Source organism: Yarrowia lipolytica, chromosome 1F (assembly GCF_001761485.1).
Source record: "Yarrowia lipolytica chromosome 1F, complete sequence".
NCBI lineage: Eukaryota > Fungi > Ascomycota > Dipodascomycetes > Dipodascales > Yarrowia > Yarrowia lipolytica.
This window is the reverse complement of record NC_090775.1, coordinates 3,243,135-3,261,688: the sequence shown is the minus strand read 5'-3', so window position 1 is coordinate 3,261,688 and position 18,554 is coordinate 3,243,135. Positions and strand designations below refer to the sequence as shown.

Sequence of the window (18,554 nt, the reverse complement as noted above, 5' to 3'; positions counted from 1 at the left end):
AAAACGTGATAGAAGACGTTGTAGCGAGGCTTCCTGAGATTTGTGGGCCAATTACAAGTGATTGTACTGCATTCGGGAATGTTTCTGGGCATCATTCTTCTTTTCAGCACCAGTTTGCCAACTTTTTGTGCTCTTGCGATGACCCAAGTATGGATCTTGATTTGAGTGTGTATGGGACTTCGGGTATGAATGTTGAGATTGGTTCTTTCAAACCTTTGCCAGCGATAACAACTGACCCAGTCAACATGTTACAAGTACGTCAGGAACCCACCACTCGTCTCATCACCTATTGATGCGTTCCACAAGACCTATTGATGCGTTCCACAAGAAATTACCCCAAATATCCGGTTAGACACTTTATTCTACTTGTACTATTAACGTACAAGTACCTCAACACAACGAGTGGGTACATCATGTATATTCTGTACTATGACATAATAAGACAGGCTCAGCCACACTCGTCTCCCCTTCAATTGTGAGGGAGTACTCACCCACAGCCTGACAACGCACAAGGTTCGCTCCTCCGGTTCTCCAGTCTTCTCTGTACTTCTCCCATGCGCGTTGCCAGGCGTCGATCTTGGGGCACCACAGATGTACAATGATTTCAGGGCGGAGTATTTAGCGGAGGTGTTTTGCTCGTGTCGTGTCTGCCCTCGAGTCTGTCCTTCGTGTCTCAGCGAAACTCTTGTCTCACTCGTAATGTAGCTGTTCATCACTTGTGCTATTTTCGAGCCGCATCATGTCGAGGGTCCGGAAGACCTATGGACAAAAGGATGTGGGCTCCTCTCATACAGTACACAGTGTACAGATAAGGCAGCAATGCACGCTGGGGGTGTGCCTAGAAATCAGTATAGGAAAAATATCTCATGAGACTGAGAAAATAGCGCTACATGGACTTGACAAGGGGCTCCAATGACCACTGGAACAGATGACCGTCAACTGAGTTGAGTCAGAAGGATGATTAGCTCAAGTCATCGACCCAATTCTACCAGCTTCCATCCTTTTTCAGACTCCCGGGGAATAGAATTACGGTTGCCTGTTATTACATATTACTGTAGACCGGATTGTGACTACGGAAAGTCCTTGAGGGGTGTGGTTGATGATCCCTGAGTAGAACATGGGGAAGCTGAGGCGGAATATTTCCCCACAGAAATAGAGATATCTGATCAAGTCTTATTTTTATTCAATTGCGAGTACCTTACCACAATAATCCCTCTTCTTGGTAGCAACCATGGTGTGCTTCCGGAGTGCTTTGTGAGGGAAAATTCTAATTCGATTTTTTGTGGTATACATAACAACAGTCTCCAACTAGCCAGGTTTTTTGGTGTAGGAAACGCGACTGAGACAAAATCAACTCAGCACCAGTGTCTGCCTCGCCAACGTTTCCCCGCTCGAAAATGTATCCAAGTCGCCCATCGCCACACAATCCAGCCTGTTGACGTCATGCTAAGGTTAAGCGGCTCTTGTGCCATGCGGCTCGGAAATTGTCTCATAGAGGACATCACTTCGTGGAAGCGCCTGATCGGATATGAACACCACTTGGCACAGTAAAGCAGCAACAACCAGAGCAGGCCGGATTATCCTGGAGGGTGATGTACAACAAACGGCTTTACTAAGGGTTCAATTAAGGTGGCGATTCGGGCTGGAAAGTTCCAGAAACCACTACAAAATCCGATGGGCTGTCACTAGTGTTCCATGGGATTCTCCCAGGTACAGCGTGCCTAAACACCTTTTTTCCAAGGAGTTCCACAGCCCTCCGCAATTGGGTTTGCCACCACCCGACATTATTTCCAACAGGTTCCAAGTCGCTTAATTGACTTTTAGATAGGCTCTAGGCGTGCATATGGCGCATAGAGTTAGATATTCTCCAATGTTCCAGAGACCAGGTCCATCGTGACATGCGATAAGTATATATAGCCCCAGGGGTCTCCGGTCAATTCGATCCTTACAACACATTTCAACAACAAAAATGCCTAACACATCTGTAGGAATTGACCTGGGAACCACATACTCTTGTGTGGCTCACTTTGCCAACGACCGAGTCGAGATCATCGCCAACGACCAGGGTAACCGAACCACCCCCTCGTTCGTTGCCTTCACTGATACCGAGCGACTCATTGGTGATGCCGCCAAGAATCAGGCCGCCATGAACCCCTCCAACACTGTCTTCGACGCCAAGCGACTCATTGGCCGAAAGTTCTCTGACCCCGAGGTCCAGAACGATGCCAAGCACTTCCCCTTCAAGATTGTTGACAAGGGAGGAAAGCCCAACATCGAGGTGGAGTTCAAGGGTGAGACCAAGGTCTTCACCCCCGAGGAGATCTCTTCCATGATCCTCACTAAGATGAAGGAGACCGCTGAGGGCTACCTCGGTGGAAAGGTCACTGATGCCGTCATCACTGTCCCTGCTTACTTCAACGACTCCCAGCGACAGGCTACCAAGGACGCTGGTCTTATTGCCGGTCTCAACGTCCAGCGAATCATCAACGAGCCTACCGCAGCTGCCATTGCCTACGGTCTGGACAAGAAGGAGGCTGGTGAGCGAAACGTTCTCATCTTCGATCTTGGTGGAGGAACTTTCGATGTCTCCCTCCTCTCTATCGAGGATGGTATTTTCGAGGTCAAGGCCACCGCTGGTGACACCCATCTTGGTGGTGAGGATTTTGATAACCGACTCGTCAACCACTTCGTCCAGGAGTTCAAGCGTAAGCACAAGAAGGATATCTCCACCAACCAGCGAGCTCTCCGACGATTGCGAACCGCTTGTGAGCGAGCCAAGCGAACCCTGTCTTCTTCCGCCCAGACCTCCATCGAGATCGACTCTCTCTACGAGGGTATTGACTTCTACACCTCCATCACCCGAGCCCGATTCGAGGAGCTCTGTCAGGATCTCTTCCGAGGTACTCTCGAGCCCGTCGAGAAGGTCCTCCGAGACTCCAAGATCGACAAGTCCGCCGTCAACGAGATCGTTCTTGTCGGTGGTTCCACTCGAATCCCCAAGGTCCAGAAGCTTGTCTCTGACTTCTTCAACGGTAAGGAGCCCAACCGATCCATCAACCCCGATGAGGCTGTTGCCTACGGTGCTGCCGTCCAGGCCGCTATCCTCTCCGGAGATACTTCTTCCTCCACTCAGGATCTTCTCCTTCTCGATGTTGCTCCTCTCTCTCTTGGTATTGAGACTGCCGGTGGTGTTATGACCAAGCTCATCCCCCGAAACTCCACCATCCCCACCAAGAAGTCCGAGACCTTCTCCACTTACGCTGACAACCAGCCCGGTGTCCTGATTCAGGTCTTCGAGGGTGAGCGAGCCCAGACCAAGGATAACAACATCCTTGGTAAGTTCGAGCTGTCCGGCATTCCCCCTGCTCCCCGAGGTGTCCCCCAGATTGAGGTCACCTTCGACGTCGACGCCAACGGTATCCTCAACGTTTCCGCTGTTGAGAAGGGTACCGGTAAGACTCAGCAGATCACTATCACCAACGATAAAGGCCGACTTTCCAAGGAGGATATTGAGCGAATGGTCAACGATGCTGAGAAGTACAAGGAGCAAGATGAGGCCGAGGCTGCTCGAATCGCCGCCAAGAATGGTCTCGAGTCCTACGCCTACTCTCTCAAGAACACCCTCTCCGAAGAGAAGTTCAAGGAGAAGGTTGACGAGGCTGACCGAGAGAAGCTCGAGAAGGCCATCAACGAGACCATTGAGTTCCTTGACTCTACCCAGTCTGGTGCTACTGAGGAGTACTCCGACAAGCAGAAGGAGCTTGAGGGTGTTGCCAACCCTATCCTCATGAAGTTCTACGGAGCCGAGGGTGGTGCTCCCGGCGGAATGCCTGGTGCCGGTGGCCCCGGTGGCTTCCCCGGTGCTGGTGCTGGAGGTGCTCCTCCTCCCGGCGCTGGCGGCGAGGGCCCCACTGTCGAGGAGGTCGACTAAGTATTTTAGTACCTTGTATTTATAGAAAATTGATTATTAGACAGACATTTGAACAGTATGTGCACTTTGTTGTAACAACATTCAGTACCAGGTGACAAGACGACCAGGGAACCCCTTTTTTACCCCAATTACTTGGAACACCAACTTTATACAGCAAAAAAAACACCTTTTCTTCCACTTCCTTCACAATTGCTCTGTAAATATACATTAAATATATGGTGTTTTGACAGTACTGTAACTATCTGTGTACTACAAGTAGCAGTGGCATGTTCCCCATATGCAGAGAGCCCCGAGGAATAGGCTACACGCATATCATGTCCCATGTCCTAAAGAGACAAGTGGAGGCCCAAGTGGAGGCCCATAGAGAGCTTGCGCTTCGCTGTTGGGGCACCATGTCAGACTGTGGGTAGTTGCTTCAGTTGCTTGGCATCTGATCACTGGCTAATTCTGAACAGCAACCTCCATGACCTCGACCTTGCACTTGCCCTTGACCTCAGCCAAAACAAACTCGTTCACGGGTCGGAACTGACCAGGATCAATGGAGCAGACCAGCTCGTCGTGGGTCTCCTCCTCGACTGTGGCTCCCATATCGGTCTTGAGCTTCTCTCCTAGCCCCAGCTTCTTGACATCGCCAGTCACTCGAATTCGCATACGAGCTCGAGCAATGGGAATGATCTGCTTCTCCACCAGCAGCTTGATGGCATCCATGGCCTGGATCTTGGCGGATTTCTTGGGCACAATGTTGAACTTGAGCTCTCCAATCAGAGCCTTCTCAATCATGGTTGCAGTATAAGGTCGCTTGGTCTTGGAGTTGACACATTTTTGCGACACAAGCTGGATGATCTCCGTTTGCAGCTGGTTGCTCTGCTGCTGTCGCTCCTTCTCTCCAAGCTGGAGTTCTCCGGTATTGAGAATCTCCAGAATGATCTTGTCCTGGTCAGTATGTCCAAAGGCGGCCTTCATGTCGTCTCGAGGCGCAGTTTGTCCCTTACCGACATTGACAAAGACTTGAGGGATCTGAAGAACCTCATCAAGGTCGGTTTCCACTCCCTTACGCCAGTCCTGGACCTTGTTTTGGTAACAAGCGATCTCGAATCGCTTTCGGCCCTTCTTGAGTCGCACAAGAGCCACGTTGGTCAGTTTGATCTGTCCGGATGGTTGCTGAATTCCGGCCATTGTGTATTGTGTGTGTTAACGAAAAAGTGTTAGTAAAAGCTTGGTGTTCGTCGGTAATTCCAGGCGGTTCGACCTTATATATATCGAAGCAGAATTTAATTGTTAATCGACAGGACTGCATGTAAGCTGCATAAACCCAGAATATTGACTATCGAGCAAAGATGAATCAAATGGGCGTCAGAGATTGAGTGTCAGTGCTTGTGTCGATATATATGTATACAATATTCTTAGATTGATTTCATACCAATTTCTTTGGCTCAGGTTCTTTCTCATACTAGCCGGTTCTACTCCACAAGTACTGGCACACTGTTTCTGTCCCAGCTTGCCTTTATCAGAGAACACGCTTCGACTGACCGATCGAGAGTCATGCAATGATATTAAATTTTATTCTAGTTCAGTTGTCCTCTGGTGCAATGATCACAAGTGTGGGCTATGGGCGCGGTAGCACCTGTGTTCCTAGGGGGGTGCTGTAGGTGCAGTAGGTGCTGTCGATCACAACTGATGAACGTGCTTACACTGTGTGTACCGGGTCGACTGTCATTTTATCAAGTACAGGACAGTACTTGTAGTTGTACCATAGTCAACCGCAGAAATAACAGCTCAGACTCGTCGTAAAGAGTCTGGTGATAGTCCCACTGCAGGCACACGAATCGACGGGTGTCACAAGGCTCTTTTTCAACCACTCCCACACCTCCACACAATCCAACACCCATAATCAATTACCAAACACGGCAAAGCTTGACTCCCTCAAGAACGTCGTCGTAGTCGTCCTGACTGACTCGGCCGATGGACACAAACACAGTTCGCACCTCTGTGGGCGAGTCCTTGACTACCTGGGACGCCACCTGGACAGCTATGATCTGACCCAATGTGTCAGCATTGGAGCCTCCAATTAGCGACATGGGAGTGAGATGAGTGAGTGGCAGATTGCTGATGTCTTCGCCTTCGTCGTCATATTCGGTATGTGCAAAGAACTGATTGCCTGGAGATAGTCTTAGGGGAACATAGTATGATCTAGTGTATGCTCCTTTGCTGTGGATATTGACGAAGATCTTGTCGTTGAATGCATAGGTGACAATGTCTAGATCTTTGATAGTCGTGTGTTTTGAAGGGATCATTGTATGAATGTTTCTTTTCTGTCAGATTGTGAATGTTACCTACTTGTAGCAAGATGTGTTCGTTGATAATGGACCAGAACTCTATTCACGAACTACAATTACGAGTAATGGCGCGAGGCATCTACCTGCTGTACTACTGTGAAGTAGTTTTGAAGGACCGAAGACCTACAGTTATGTTATTATAATAATAAAAAATAGAGACTATGGAGTAACAGACTATTCATAGTATTGTGCGAATGAGAAACTTCTTCTAACTCTGATCTATGTAATATTTCGAAATATAATCAACCAATCTGCCGAAATAGCCACGGTCAGTCTACAGTAAAATATACGGCATACTCACTCTTGAAGTGCTGCTTAATCAATACCACAAACACCACTATAGACATGTCACCCTGCTCTCCACCCATCACCCACTCCTTCTATGCCTCTGAGTCGGCCTCAGTTCATATCGACTATCGACACAACGCACTCATTTTTTTCATGCAGTAAGCAGGAATGAGGTGTTCTACAGTGGACACAGCAAACAAACTAAATAGCTCCGGAGAAATGATATTCTGACAATTGAAAAACATGACTCAAAAATATTGACGTGTCAAAACAACTACAATGTCTCATTTTTTTCAACGACTCTTATCGCCACCGAAATAATGACCACGAGGTGGGCTCAACGAAACCTTATTTGGCTAACATGGGAACCAAATCGTGTCTTTATTTTGCGTGTTCATGTGCATGAGGTTTGTGAAAGTCTAAGAACCTCAGCACCAACAAACAGCAATGACCTCAAGGTGAGTACCTATTGCGATGAAGGCTCTCTTCCGTGCACAGCAACTAACTCAGACATCAACTCTTTGCCTCCTCGGCACAATACGGATCACCAGCCTCCAGCCAGGCTTCTTCTCGAATCAACACCCCTCAACCTCCACAGCCGTACGCCGGGTCGTCTTCGTCCTTTGGAGAGGCCAAGCCCTACGTTCCCGAGCAGGAGGAGTACGATCCTAAAAGCCACAAGCAGTACTCGACGTCGATGCTGTCGCAGTTGGAGTCCCAGAACGACGAGCAAATGGAGGGTCTGTCTGCTAAGGTGCAGCTGCTGAAGGACGTGACCAGCAAGATCGGAGTGGAGATCCGGGACTCCAGCCACCTGCTCAACAACCTGGAGGACACTTTTGAAAATGCATCCACGAAACTCAAGGGCACCTTCAAGCGAATGATGATCATGGCCGACAACAGCGGTATTGGCTGGAGAGTCTGGCTCGGTCTCTTCGCCTTCATTTTCCTGTGTTTCTTCTTTGTTTGGGTGAGATGATTGTGGAGGACTGCTTTCTGGTTGGGCCAGCCAGTATTTAGGACTTATTTATGTATTGATAGACTGCACTGTATGTATACAACGAGACACTGTATCGTATTGATTTCTACACATTATAACTTATCTGAATGGTCGCTACCACTCACAAGACTTCGCCAGAATCAAGGCAATCTTCTCCAGTCCCTGCTGGTCCACCTCGTCGAATCCCTCTAGACTGGCACAGTCAATATCAATGACACCGAAGAGCTTACCGTTCAACACAATGGGAACTACAATCTCGCTCTTGGTGACTCCGTCGCATGCAATGTGCCCGGGAAACTCCTCCACATTCTTGACCAGTTGGGTCTTCTGCTCCTTGGCAGCAACTCCACACACTCCCTTGCCCAGAGGGATCTCCTGACATGCAACCTGACCATGGAAAGGTCCCAAAATCAGCTGTTCAGACTTCTTAGGATCAATCACGTAGAAGCCGGCCCAGTTGATGTCGCTGGATGGCTCGGGGAGCGATTTGAGACCGTGCCAGATGATCGACGAGGCATTGGAAAGATTAGCCACCCAATTGGTCTGACCATCAACTAGAGCTTCCACATTGGAGGCCATGGTGTCGTACAATTCGGACTTTGATTCCGACGAGAATCGAGAGTAATCGGCATGGACCATTGTGTGTAATTCAGAAGGTGAATGTTGTATGTGTATGTGTAAGAACAATGACGTTTGTCAAAGTCGGTATGAACGATGGTGTGCGCGTTTGGGTGGAGAAATAAGAGAGCCTAGAGGCAGCTAATACTGTACCTGTAGTTCAAGTCAACTTACCTTACTTGTACTTTCGGCTTTCCCAACGGCTAATTGCTTGATGTGGAGTGTTCTTGGAGGGATGGAGAAATGGGGAGAAGTAGAAAACAAGCTACAGGTACTTGTACTAAATGTTTCAACATATTGGAGCCTTTTCGTAATATAAACCCAGCCACTCTCACATCCATGACTGTAGAAACGCGTCGAATGTTGAAGTGAATAGTAGCGGAGCAATGCACATGGCAGACGCATACAAAACTTCCCTATTATTTGTAGTGGCCCCCGCAAAGGCTCACAGCACCACCTAAGCGAAATGACATGTCTACTTCATACATTATTCTTCTTGTTCTTGGCATCTAATATACGAATATAGAGATCGATAACCGACACTAAGCTACATTGTAGATCAGGTAGTAACCGCTACAATTAGCTTATCGCAATACCCAAAATTGAGACACATCCCCAATTGTTACCTGTAATAGGTTTCCTCTCACACAACGTGCAACGGTTTTTGCGGAGCGGCTATTCCGACGGCAAAATACCTTTAAATAATAATGATACAATAAATTAAGTATATTCTGTTAATCACCTTCGCTCGCCATATCTACCGTACTCCTGTTCCCACAGAAGCAGCTTGCGAGTTAGTCCATCCATCATATCTGCAGAGGTGGAGCTAAGCACCACCTGATCTCCAATCTTGTTCTGGTCACTGGCCATGTCCATCTGTGTGCGGCCAATAAATTCCAGTATCGCAGCTACCCGTCGTCGCATCTCGCTCATTGTAGTTCGTGAATGAGGTACCCGTGGCTTGGATGGCCGCTCGTCATTGTATTCGGGTGTCTCCTTCGGCTTCGGCGAGTTGGCTGCTCCTCCAGCACCCACCGACGTCTTTGTCTTGCGCTTTTTCCGGGCCTTGGCCACAGGCGAGTCCATCGAGTCGCTGCCGTCCATATCCGACTTTGCCTGGAGTTCCTGTTCGCGTTTCCGCTTCGGCGTTTCCGACGTTCCCGAGGCTGCTGCTGACCCGTTGGTTGTTCCATTTGTTGCAGCTGCTGCTCCAGAAGCAGTGCCAGTAGTCTCAGGCGATGACTTTTTGCTACTGCTGCTGTTGTTGGCTGTGGCGTTATTGTTGTTGGTCGTAGAGTTCTTGCTCGTTGTGGTTTCCTCTTTGACCTCCTTGTCCTTGCCTGCTTCGCGGGCGCTCTCCTGAAGCACCCGCTTGAGAGTCTCCTCATATGTGTCTCTGTTGCGACGTCGCGACGAGGTGGTTATCTCACGACGAGAGCTCGAATTGCGTCTGCTGCGAGTTGAGTCACGGCCTGCCTCGCCAGTTGCGTCAGAGATGTCTTCAGAGCCATCATCAGCAGAGCCAGCGGCAGAAGCAGCAGAATCGGGACGTCGACTTCTACCCGTACCTCGCTTTCCTCCCTGCTCGGGGGTGGACCCGGACTGTTGTCTGGGGCCACTAGCAGCTGCAGGCTCCTCTCCATTGCTTCGGGGAGGGTCGCGGGCAGACTCGCGTGTTGCACCAGTGCCGCTGTCTGAGGCTGTCGAAGAAGACGCTCGGCTGCTGCGCTGACGCTTTGGCGGGAGGAGCTCTTCTTCTTTGACCGAAGCCCGGCTACCATTGCCTTCATCGTTGCCATCCTCGTTTTCTTCGTCTTCATCGTCGTCGGCAGACTTGTTGTAGATGGACGTCTGGCCGCTTGGCCGTAGGAAAATCTGATGGAGGTCGGGTCGGCATTTCTCACAGTAATAGACATCGGGAACTTCAGACTCCTGGTACATGCCCACACAGTAGCCATGCTGCCACACAGAGCAAGAATCACACTGGATAAACAGACCCTGATCAATTTCCAGAGCCTTGGCAGCCCGGTCCAGATGCAACTCTTCGTGGCCACAAATGCACCGTGTAACCTCCTCGGACTCCACCAGTCCATCCGAGTCCTCGACCTCCTCATCCTCTTCAGGTACGGCTGCTGCTTTGTCGGCGGCCCGTGACTTGCGCTTTTTGCCTTCGCTGTCACTGGACGCTTCCACCGTGTCGTCATCAAAATTGCGTCTCGAGCGTCGAGCGGACATTGTGTTTGGTTGTTGCTGGTGTAAAAGATGTGTACTGGACGAATTTGGCCGGGGAGTCCAGCCATGCATATTCTTGTTATTAGGGTTTGATTATTAAGCAACATGTACCGTTTAGGATGGTCATTAAGGATAAGAGTGTGATGTTTTAAAATGTGGAATGACGAAGGGAAACGCGTTTCCTGATGTACAAATGCAACAAACGAGCACACCAGTTCAAAGGGGAAAAAAATGTCTCTCTTTCTTGAATACCAAATAAATAATGCAACTATGTAGCGATGTAGACCTATGTACATTTACGTCTCCTCCTCCTCTGTGTCAGCCCCGTAAACAGATCTCTCAATAATCCAGGTGGACAGAATGTACAAGTGGTTGATACCACATCTAACCACGGTATCAACAGCAATAGCGCCGCAGAGATCTGGGAAATCAATCTGCAGGTCATCCCCAAAAGATTTGCCGACAGCAAACCGGAAAAAGAAGAAACCAAACAGATTGGAAGTCATGCATCTCATGATGAAGGATGATCGAAGGAAGTTCTCATATAAAACCGCAAATGGAGGCATATGATGGGCCACTTCGGGTCCCATTTGTCCGTGAGACTTGTTGATTTCAGCCAGATGCGTTCGACCCACCAGACCAAGAAAGTAGTTGGATACATGCCAGACGGCCATGACTCCGACATTGGGTAGAGCTGGAGTCCAGGGGTTGTAGAAATTCTGCAGCCAGGCAATAGACGGGCCCCAGGGCGAGTTGTTGGGGGTGTCGACGTTGTTGTACACCCCCAAAATCTGCATGGAGGAGTAGTAGAAGAAGGGGAATGACATGATGCAGGCCGTGAAGTGTTTCAGGGCAAAGGGGATGATTTCAGCCATTGTGTGGTTGCCCTTGAGCACGCTTATGATGTTGATTTTGTGTTCGCTTTTGACCATGGTCCCGTTCTCCCACGTATACGAGCCTGCGTCCGGTTGGTCTGAGATAGCTTCCTCCACCATACTCTGCGCCAGGGAAGCCATGAATCCGGGGAACGGATTGCCGCTGTGGATAGTTCCCTTCAGTAGTTGCCAGTATGTTTGTCCTCCGGATCTGCCAATTGTGTGGTATCTAGCCCAAGATACCTCCAGGGGCCACATGCCCATCATCTCTATACCTCTAACAATCCCCTCAGGGATAATACCGAGTTCCCAGGCTCGCATCCACTTGTCGACATAGTCGTTTGATTCGGCAGGATCAAGCAGAGCGTCCAGATCAGCGGCTGAAGTAGGAGGAGGTACAATCTTCTCGGCCTCCAGGGAAGACCGTCCATAGCTGTTGAGAATCTTGTGTTTGGCGTTGAGCAATTCGTGGTTGAGAGCAAGAGATTCTGTTTCTGTATTCTCATTGGTGGCAAAACTAGGCCCCAGCAGGAACCGCAGTAGCCTTTTCGTGATCATTTGTGGTGTGTGTTAGTATGTTCACGTATTGTACGAACAGGTATCCACAGTTGACAATATGCACCACACGCCTTATGGAACTCTATTGTGTTGATTGAAATGAATTATACAGAAGTGGCAGACACAAAAAAGAAATATAGAAGTGAAATGAGCAAAAAGAAACATGCAGTCTTATGTCTCAATGCCTCTAAAACATTGGCTTTGGGGTTCACTTATACGAGGGATTCTGTTCAGTATGAAACCTTCCACAAACATGCTTACAGCAATACTGCAGATGGAGAAGCTGCAACTCTTTATAATTGTATACAACTGTTCCGTCAAATACAACCAAGTGATACCACTCTTACTCATTACAGCCCTCAGTTGTACTGTCAATCTAAAATTTATTGTATAGGTTTATGCGCTTATTCTCGAGAGATATCACGGCCGAAGACTCGGACCTTCATCCAATCAATGCAAACAAGAATCTTGTTTCGCATGGAGAAGCACATGGACACGTAGGCGGATCGCCAGAAGTAGTAGGTCATGGTTCCTCCGGAAGACCAGTTCATGATACCCCAGAAGTTGAAGGACAGGTCGGCAACGGCTCGGTCGGAACCAATGTAGGCCAGAGAACCCTGGTGAGAGTACTCGAAGGGCAGCATGGCTCTGGATCGTCGCAGCTTTCGGGACTTGGACTCGAGTTGAGCAAAGATGTTCTTTCGCTCCTGCTCGTCAAAGGTGTGCTCCGACTGCTTCTCGAGGTTGGTGATCTCGTTGTTGAGGTCCTCGGTCTTAGCAATGCCGTTGAGCAGGTTAGCAAGGTAGGATCCCTCCTGGGAGGCAACCTGGGCAGTGGGTGCGTACTTGGTGGCAGAACAGTCACCAAGAGCCCAGATGCCCTCGGTACCCTCAACAACAAGGTACTCGTTGACAAGAAGACCTCGTCGGGAGCCCTTCTGAGCAGGGATCTTGGACATGAGCTCTCGAACAACAGGTCGCACAGTGTTACCGGTGGCCCACACAAGAGTTCCGTAAGGCATCTCAAGGGTCTCCTTAGTACCGTCACCCTTGGTCTGCTCGGCTCGGATCACATTCTCGTCAACAGACTTAACCATGGTCTTGGTCAGAATGGAGATCTTCTCGTCAGAGAAGGTTTTCTCGGTGTAGTCAATGAGCTTCTTGGAGAAAGAGGGCAGAACGTTGGGGAGAGCCTCGACAAGAGTAACCTTGAAATCGTCTCGGATATCGGGGATCCACTTTCGGAGATCGTCCTCGAAGAAGTCCTGGAGCTCGGCAGCGAACTCGACACCGGTAGGGCCACCTCCAACAACGACAGTGTGCAGAAGTCGCTTTCGGACCTCAGGGTCCTTCTCGAATTGGGCCTTCTCAATGCAATCCATGAGGGTTCGTCGAATCTGCTGGGCGTCGGGGATCTCCTTGAGGAAGCAAGCGTTCTCCTGGACACCGGGGATACCAAAGGTGGAGGACATGGCGCCAACACCGACAACAAGATAGTCGAAGGGGATCTCCTTGATGACCTCCTCCTTGGAGTTCTCAGAGACGGCGGATCGGATGGTCACAATTCGCTTCTCGTGGTCAATCTTGGTAGCATCAGCCTCGAGGTACTGGCATTCGGCCTGCTTGTGTCGAATGATGCCTCGGATGGGCTCCATAATGGATCGGTGCTCAATGGTTCCGGTGGGACAAGAGGGCAGTAGAGGGGTGAACAGGAAGTAGTTTCGGGGAGAGACGACAATGACGTTGTAGTTAGAAGTATCGAGCTTCTTGAGGAAGGAGACGGAGCCCCAGCCGGAACCCAGCACCACCAGGGTCTTCTTGGAGGGGTCGGCGGGCAACTGGTCGGAGGGGTTTCGAATGACGTAGATTCGGTAGCCAATGTATCCCAGAGAAGCAATGGCCGAAAGGTAGGTCAGGCGCCACAATGATCGCCAGAAGTGAAACTTCTTTCGTCGGGGGTGGTTCTCATCGGGCTTAGGGATCTCCTGGTGGTGTCCCTGGTGGCCAGCGGTTTGCTTCACCTCTTTGGGCAGACCTGCGGGGGCGGTTCCCTCGATTTTGTTGAACTTGGCGACGGAGACGTGCAATGAGCGAGTCAGAGCGACGCTTCGAGCCACGGAGACCGCTCGGACGGCTGGACGGAGACGGAGCATGTTTGCGGGTCGAAGAGGTCCGATTGTGTGGATGATGGGGACTATGCGCTTGTGGTGGGATATGACAGAGCTCGAGGCAATGTAAACTTTAAGTTAGGCTTTTTGGGCTCTCTTGGCTCTAAAGGCTGTTTTTTTTTTTCTTCGTGGGTGGTGGTGCTTTGATGCGAGTGTGCAGAGAGAGGAACCAAGGCAGAGGCAGGCGGCAGTCTCAAATGTACTGTTGTAATGTAAGGTGAAGGGAAATCGAAAATGATAAGCGGGGAGATACATGGGTATAAGTAATTATGTGAGAGAAGGGACGACAGGACCGGTGTGCCGGGTGTGCGGCGCTTTTAATCTCGTCGACCACTAGCGTCTCATACGGGCGGTATTACTAGCCGAGAAGGGGCGTCATAATGGTGCACCAGTATAGCTACGAGTACGATACCTGACGTTAAGACGAGACACCACAGCAAATCTCGACATGTAACAGGTGTAATTACAAGCAGAGTACATGTACAGTAGTAGGCCCGGAAAAACATTGACCAATAACGTTGAGGTATGACATCAGTTAGTGTCAGCTGTAGGTGGCAGGCGAAAAATCAATAATTCTGCCTAACGAAATCATAGATTGAGGTAATACTGTAACCGTGCGAGCTCTGTCACATTCATCAACTACCCACAAACCTGGGGTTGCCGTTGCACTAATTGGACGTGCCGCCTTGACACGCCGCAACCCAGTTTCCGCCTCTTCCAATCTCAGACCCGCTCGCAAACATACTTGACGCCTTGGTCCATCCTGCCCTATTTTTCACTTGCTTCCAGCTGAAGACTAATGTCGCAGCGAATTAGCGCACCTGAAACCCAGATCAAGAAAAAAACGGGAAAAAAAGAGAAAAAAGGACCGCCGCATCTTGGTCCGAATTTCTGCAAAATTATCGCCGCACGTCCGTACCCTTTCGCCCGGCCATTATAATTACAACACAGCAGGCATCTGTGAGCAAGGTGGGACTGATAAGACACAGTGTTGTGAGTGGTCGGAGTTACAGCATATATGGAATGGCAGAATCAACGTGGCCACGATACACATGGCGGGATATTATATTAGCCTTCATCTATCTCTTTCGTTCGTGACAGGTGCTAAAACTGACGAGAGAAAATATGGCAACATGATGGCAAAACGGATAATATGCCCAAAAGTCCACATACAGCAGTAAATGTACACACTGTATCCAGTGACACTGTACCCAGGGACACTACCTCTGTAGATAAACAAGTTGCTTTGTTCAGATTGCCTACTCAACACACAAGTTCCTCGCATGCTGGTAGGTTAACCTGCAACCCCATCGTGTACAGTATCGTACTCAGGACAAGGTGCCATTTTAGCTGCTGCATAGATGTGCGCGGTCAATCTCGTCGGAAATAGTTCAACGTTGCGGTTAGACAATTGCACATGAGGAGTATAGTCGCTGTATGACTGAATGTTTAATTGCAGAGGTACAGCTTGTTATTCAACAAGCAGTGCCTGCCAACGTCTTCGCCCACGATAAAACGTTGAACTTTCCCAGTCCGTGAGCCCTTTTGTTTGATCTGTTGCTTAAGCTTACTTGTACAAGTTACTGTAGATGCTGCCCACAGAGCGTTTGGATAAAGTGAGGCCGTGGTGATAGACAGTGTATGTATGGTAATTATGTGTGTGGAACACACACAAATACCAGGTGGGGTAACCGACTGTAGCGGAAGCTTCAGAACGTTACACAATCAGCAGTACGATAGTATTGGTGCTTGTCGAGAGGAGGGAAAGGAGTGGGTTGTAGGGCATTAGGGCTATCGCCCTAGTGCTGGAGGCGCGAATGTGAGAGCTCCTGACGGTGCTGTCGACAGACTGGTGACTTTCCTTAGAAAACACAAGTACTAAAATCGATGCATTACAATACAGGATGTAAGGTGTTTATATACTCGCGACGCAAAGGGAGTTGGGCTGAGCCCAACTGACTGGTCATGTGGAAATAATATGAGCACAAAGTGCTCATGGGGCAAAGGTCGAGAATGATGCATCAATGCATCAATCTGCACAAGGGAAGGACGTGCATGGGTGGTTGAAATAAGAATATGTGCACACTGGTAGCCAGAGAGAGAGACTGAAGCACCCGCACCGATCCTCACAGGTGGATTGAACGAAACTCTATTTTGGATGGAGTCTCATAAAAAAGGATGGACAACATCTGTGTGCGAGTAGGGGTAGGTAGGTATGGACAAGAATGCTTCATATGTAATATATGCACAAGTACTCGTACCCGTACCATCTGAGCATAATTCGAGGGCAAAAAAAGTGCATCCGGGGAGTTTACAAGTACTTGTTATGTTGTAAATGCATAATCATGAAGTTGAGGTGAATCGAACACACAGGCCCACTTGTACTTGTATCAGTACTTGTATAGTTGTCCGGACTAACGGCTCCAAAAGGACTCACCGATAACAGGGCAAGTACAAGAAGTACATGTACCGGTACTTGCACATGTCGCTGGGTCACGCCCACAACCCCCGATTCGGGGAAACCCTCACAATAAAACCACTGAGTAGGAGATGAGTAGTTGGTGGGTTTTTTTTCTTGATAGACTGTTCTCATCACTAACTCTCAACTAATGCCACAATCAAAAACTAACAAATTACTTCTACTCTCGTACGAACTGTAGCCTGCATGACCCACCTCCAGTGACCCGCCTCCCCCACAGTACAGTGGCTTCTTCAGCACAGTAGCTTCTTCGTAGAGCTTCCGCTTGACCACCGCATCCCGCCCACCACCGCTCTCTCGTCCGGATGCATCTCTGCATTTTTTCGGTCACCGCTTTTGCTCATCGATCCTGTTTCCGCTATCTCCACCTGGCGGACTTGAGCCATAAGGGGATACCGAGGCTGGATAGTTGTATGGTCTGACTGATCCGGGTCAAACTGGTTAAGAAAACACCGAGTCAACAAGAATTATCACTGAGTCAATCGTAAATCTGAGTCATTTTAGGATTACTCATCGAGAAATGACTCTGGTCACGTGAGGGCCGTGTCAGCTTGCATGGTCTGGGCCTCGTTATGCGGCGACTTCACCTGAGATTCCTTCCCACCCCTAAGTGTGTTTCGCGTTAATGCCAACTCTGTGATTGGTCTCCCACCGGCAATAACTTCCTGATTAAGCAATGTCCTGCATGACTGTTTGCGTGTGGGGAACGATGAGGAGGCTTATCAGGACAATAGAGGAACATGTAGCGAGTATGAGGGGTATCAACGGATGCATAATCCACCAGAAAGATCCAATCACTTCGTACCTTTTACCTGCTGCTCATCAAACAAGTTATCTTTGCAACCATTTGGTCTCCTCAGGTGGCTTATCGTAACTTCTTTTTAGCCTCTTTAGCCACATATTTAGGTCATCGAGTGAAGCTTGTTACTGACAGACCGGCCTTTGATCAAAAAACAAAATAAGGGTCATTTACTCTTGTCATTGACTCAGAACATCTCCAAGCGGCTAACCCCAATTGCTTATATAGCACTACTCTCTCCTCTTACAATCAACACAAACACTCACCCACTACATCAACATGTACATTCCTCCCTACTACAACGAGCCCGACCTGGAGGTCCAGCAGAAGCTCATCAAGGCTGAGGCCCTGGGCACTCTCATCACCCACCTTCAGGACGATACCGCCACTCTACCTCTGCAGGCTAACTACATCCCCTTCACTCTTGTTACCGGCCCCGAGCATGGCGAATATGGCACCCTTCGAGCCCACATGCATCGAATCAACCCCCAAGCCAAACAGCTGATCCACGCCTCCAAGTCCGGAGATCCTGACGCCCTCGTTGCCTTCACCCACACCCAGGCCTACGTGCCTCCCAAGTATTACGTTGAAACCAAGCCATCTACCGGCGACGTGGTGCCTACATGGAACTTCGCCTCAGTCCAGTGCTACGGAAAAGTCAAGGTCTTCTACGAGAAAGACGAGACCACCCGAGCTTTCCTGATGGACCAGCTTAACCAGCTTGTCGATGAGCAGGAAGCGCTAGCCGGATCGAAATGGAAGGTGTCTGATGCCTCTGATAGCCACCTGGAGAAACTACTTCCCAAGATTATTGGTATCGAGATCAAAATCACCAAGCAGGAGGGAAAGTTCAAAATGTCCCAGGAAAAGATGGGTTGCGGAGACAAGGACGGAGTCATTGAAGGCTTTGCAAAGGACGGCAACCAGGAGATGAGCGATTGCGTGAAGCACGCTTGTGAACGACGAGCAGAGCGACTCGCTAAGCGATAAACTGACTATAGCTACCAATATTATCATATAATAATCCTTTCCGTACAAGATGTATTTATCAGAACTGAGTGACAGCAATACGAGACTTACATTAATTTGGAAGCACCAAATCACTCGCTATAGCAACACCAGTACAAGAGACATATGAATAGCTGTATATCTTCGGCACAGTTATGGTATGGCCATGTAATGAATGGGGCTTCTATAGCATGACATAGACGGCATTGATAGCTTTCGCACAATTCGAGCTACTCGTACAAGTACACCCAGTTAAAACTTC

At 49.2% G+C, this 18,554-nt stretch overlaps 10 protein-coding genes across 10 annotated transcripts; 4 read left to right on the top strand and 6 right to left on the bottom strand.

Annotated features, from left to right (window-relative positions):
* Positions 1 to 1,969: 1,969 nt before the first annotated feature.
* YALI1_F32597g (uncharacterized protein) lies at positions 1,970 to 3,931 on the top strand (the record flags this gene model as incomplete). The annotated part of the gene is made up of 1 exon (XM_505863.3): positions 1,970 to 3,931. One exon carries the CDS (start codon positions 1,970 to 1,972, stop codon positions 3,929 to 3,931), a length of 1,962 nt encoding a protein of 653 aa, XP_505863.1.
* Positions 3,932 to 4,372: 441 nt separating this feature from the next.
* On the bottom strand, positions 4,373 to 5,107 carry YALI1_F32565g (uncharacterized protein; the record flags this gene model as incomplete). The annotated part of the gene is made up of 1 exon (XM_505862.3): positions 4,373 to 5,107. One exon carries the CDS (start codon positions 5,105 to 5,107, stop codon positions 4,373 to 4,375), a length of 735 nt encoding a protein of 244 aa, XP_505862.3.
* Positions 5,108 to 5,826: 719 nt separating this feature from the next.
* Positions 5,827 to 6,225, bottom strand: YALI1_F32554g (uncharacterized protein; the record flags this gene model as incomplete). The annotated part of the gene is made up of 1 exon (XM_505861.2): positions 5,827 to 6,225. One exon carries the CDS (start codon positions 6,223 to 6,225, stop codon positions 5,827 to 5,829), a length of 399 nt encoding a protein of 132 aa, XP_505861.2.
* Positions 6,226 to 7,002: 777 nt separating this feature from the next.
* Positions 7,003 to 7,534, top strand: YALI1_F32546g (uncharacterized protein; the record flags this gene model as incomplete). The annotated part of the gene is made up of 2 exons (XM_505860.2): positions 7,003 to 7,013; positions 7,066 to 7,534. The coding sequence occupies 2 exons, from the start codon at positions 7,003 to 7,005 to the stop codon at positions 7,532 to 7,534; spliced, it is 480 nt and encodes a 159-aa protein (XP_505860.1).
* A 135-nt stretch (positions 7,535 to 7,669) lies between these two features.
* YALI1_F32534g (uncharacterized protein) lies at positions 7,670 to 8,194 on the bottom strand (the record flags this gene model as incomplete). The annotated part of the gene is made up of 1 exon (XM_505859.3): positions 7,670 to 8,194. One exon carries the CDS (start codon positions 8,192 to 8,194, stop codon positions 7,670 to 7,672), a length of 525 nt encoding a protein of 174 aa, XP_505859.3.
* Positions 8,195 to 8,911: 717 nt separating this feature from the next.
* On the bottom strand, positions 8,912 to 10,477 carry YALI1_F32512g (uncharacterized protein; the record flags this gene model as incomplete). Its single annotated transcript, XM_505858.3, has 1 exon — positions 8,912 to 10,477. The coding sequence occupies one exon, from the start codon at positions 10,475 to 10,477 to the stop codon at positions 8,912 to 8,914; it is 1,566 nt and encodes a 521-aa protein (XP_505858.3).
* Positions 10,478 to 10,701: 224 nt separating this feature from the next.
* On the bottom strand, positions 10,702 to 11,838 carry YALI1_F32498g (uncharacterized protein; the record flags this gene model as incomplete). The annotated part of the gene is made up of 1 exon (XM_505857.2): positions 10,702 to 11,838. The coding sequence occupies one exon, from the start codon at positions 11,836 to 11,838 to the stop codon at positions 10,702 to 10,704; it is 1,137 nt and encodes a 378-aa protein (XP_505857.2).
* A 404-nt stretch (positions 11,839 to 12,242) lies between these two features.
* On the bottom strand, positions 12,243 to 13,991 carry YALI1_F32476g (uncharacterized protein; the record flags this gene model as incomplete). Its single annotated transcript, XM_505856.3, has 1 exon — positions 12,243 to 13,991. One exon carries the CDS (start codon positions 13,989 to 13,991, stop codon positions 12,243 to 12,245), a length of 1,749 nt encoding a protein of 582 aa, XP_505856.1.
* Positions 13,992 to 15,443: 1,452 nt separating this feature from the next.
* On the top strand, positions 15,444 to 15,795 carry YALI1_F32460g (uncharacterized protein; the record flags this gene model as incomplete). The annotated part of the gene is made up of 2 exons (XM_068283472.1): positions 15,444 to 15,541; positions 15,624 to 15,795. The coding sequence occupies 2 exons, from the start codon at positions 15,444 to 15,446 to the stop codon at positions 15,793 to 15,795; spliced, it is 270 nt and encodes an 89-aa protein (XP_068139573.1).
* Positions 15,796 to 17,563: 1,768 nt separating this feature from the next.
* YALI1_F32441g (uncharacterized protein) lies at positions 17,564 to 18,274 on the top strand (the record flags this gene model as incomplete). Its single annotated transcript, XM_505855.3, has 1 exon — positions 17,564 to 18,274. The coding sequence occupies one exon, from the start codon at positions 17,564 to 17,566 to the stop codon at positions 18,272 to 18,274; it is 711 nt and encodes a 236-aa protein (XP_505855.3).
* Between the last annotated feature and the right edge of the window lie 280 nt (positions 18,275 to 18,554).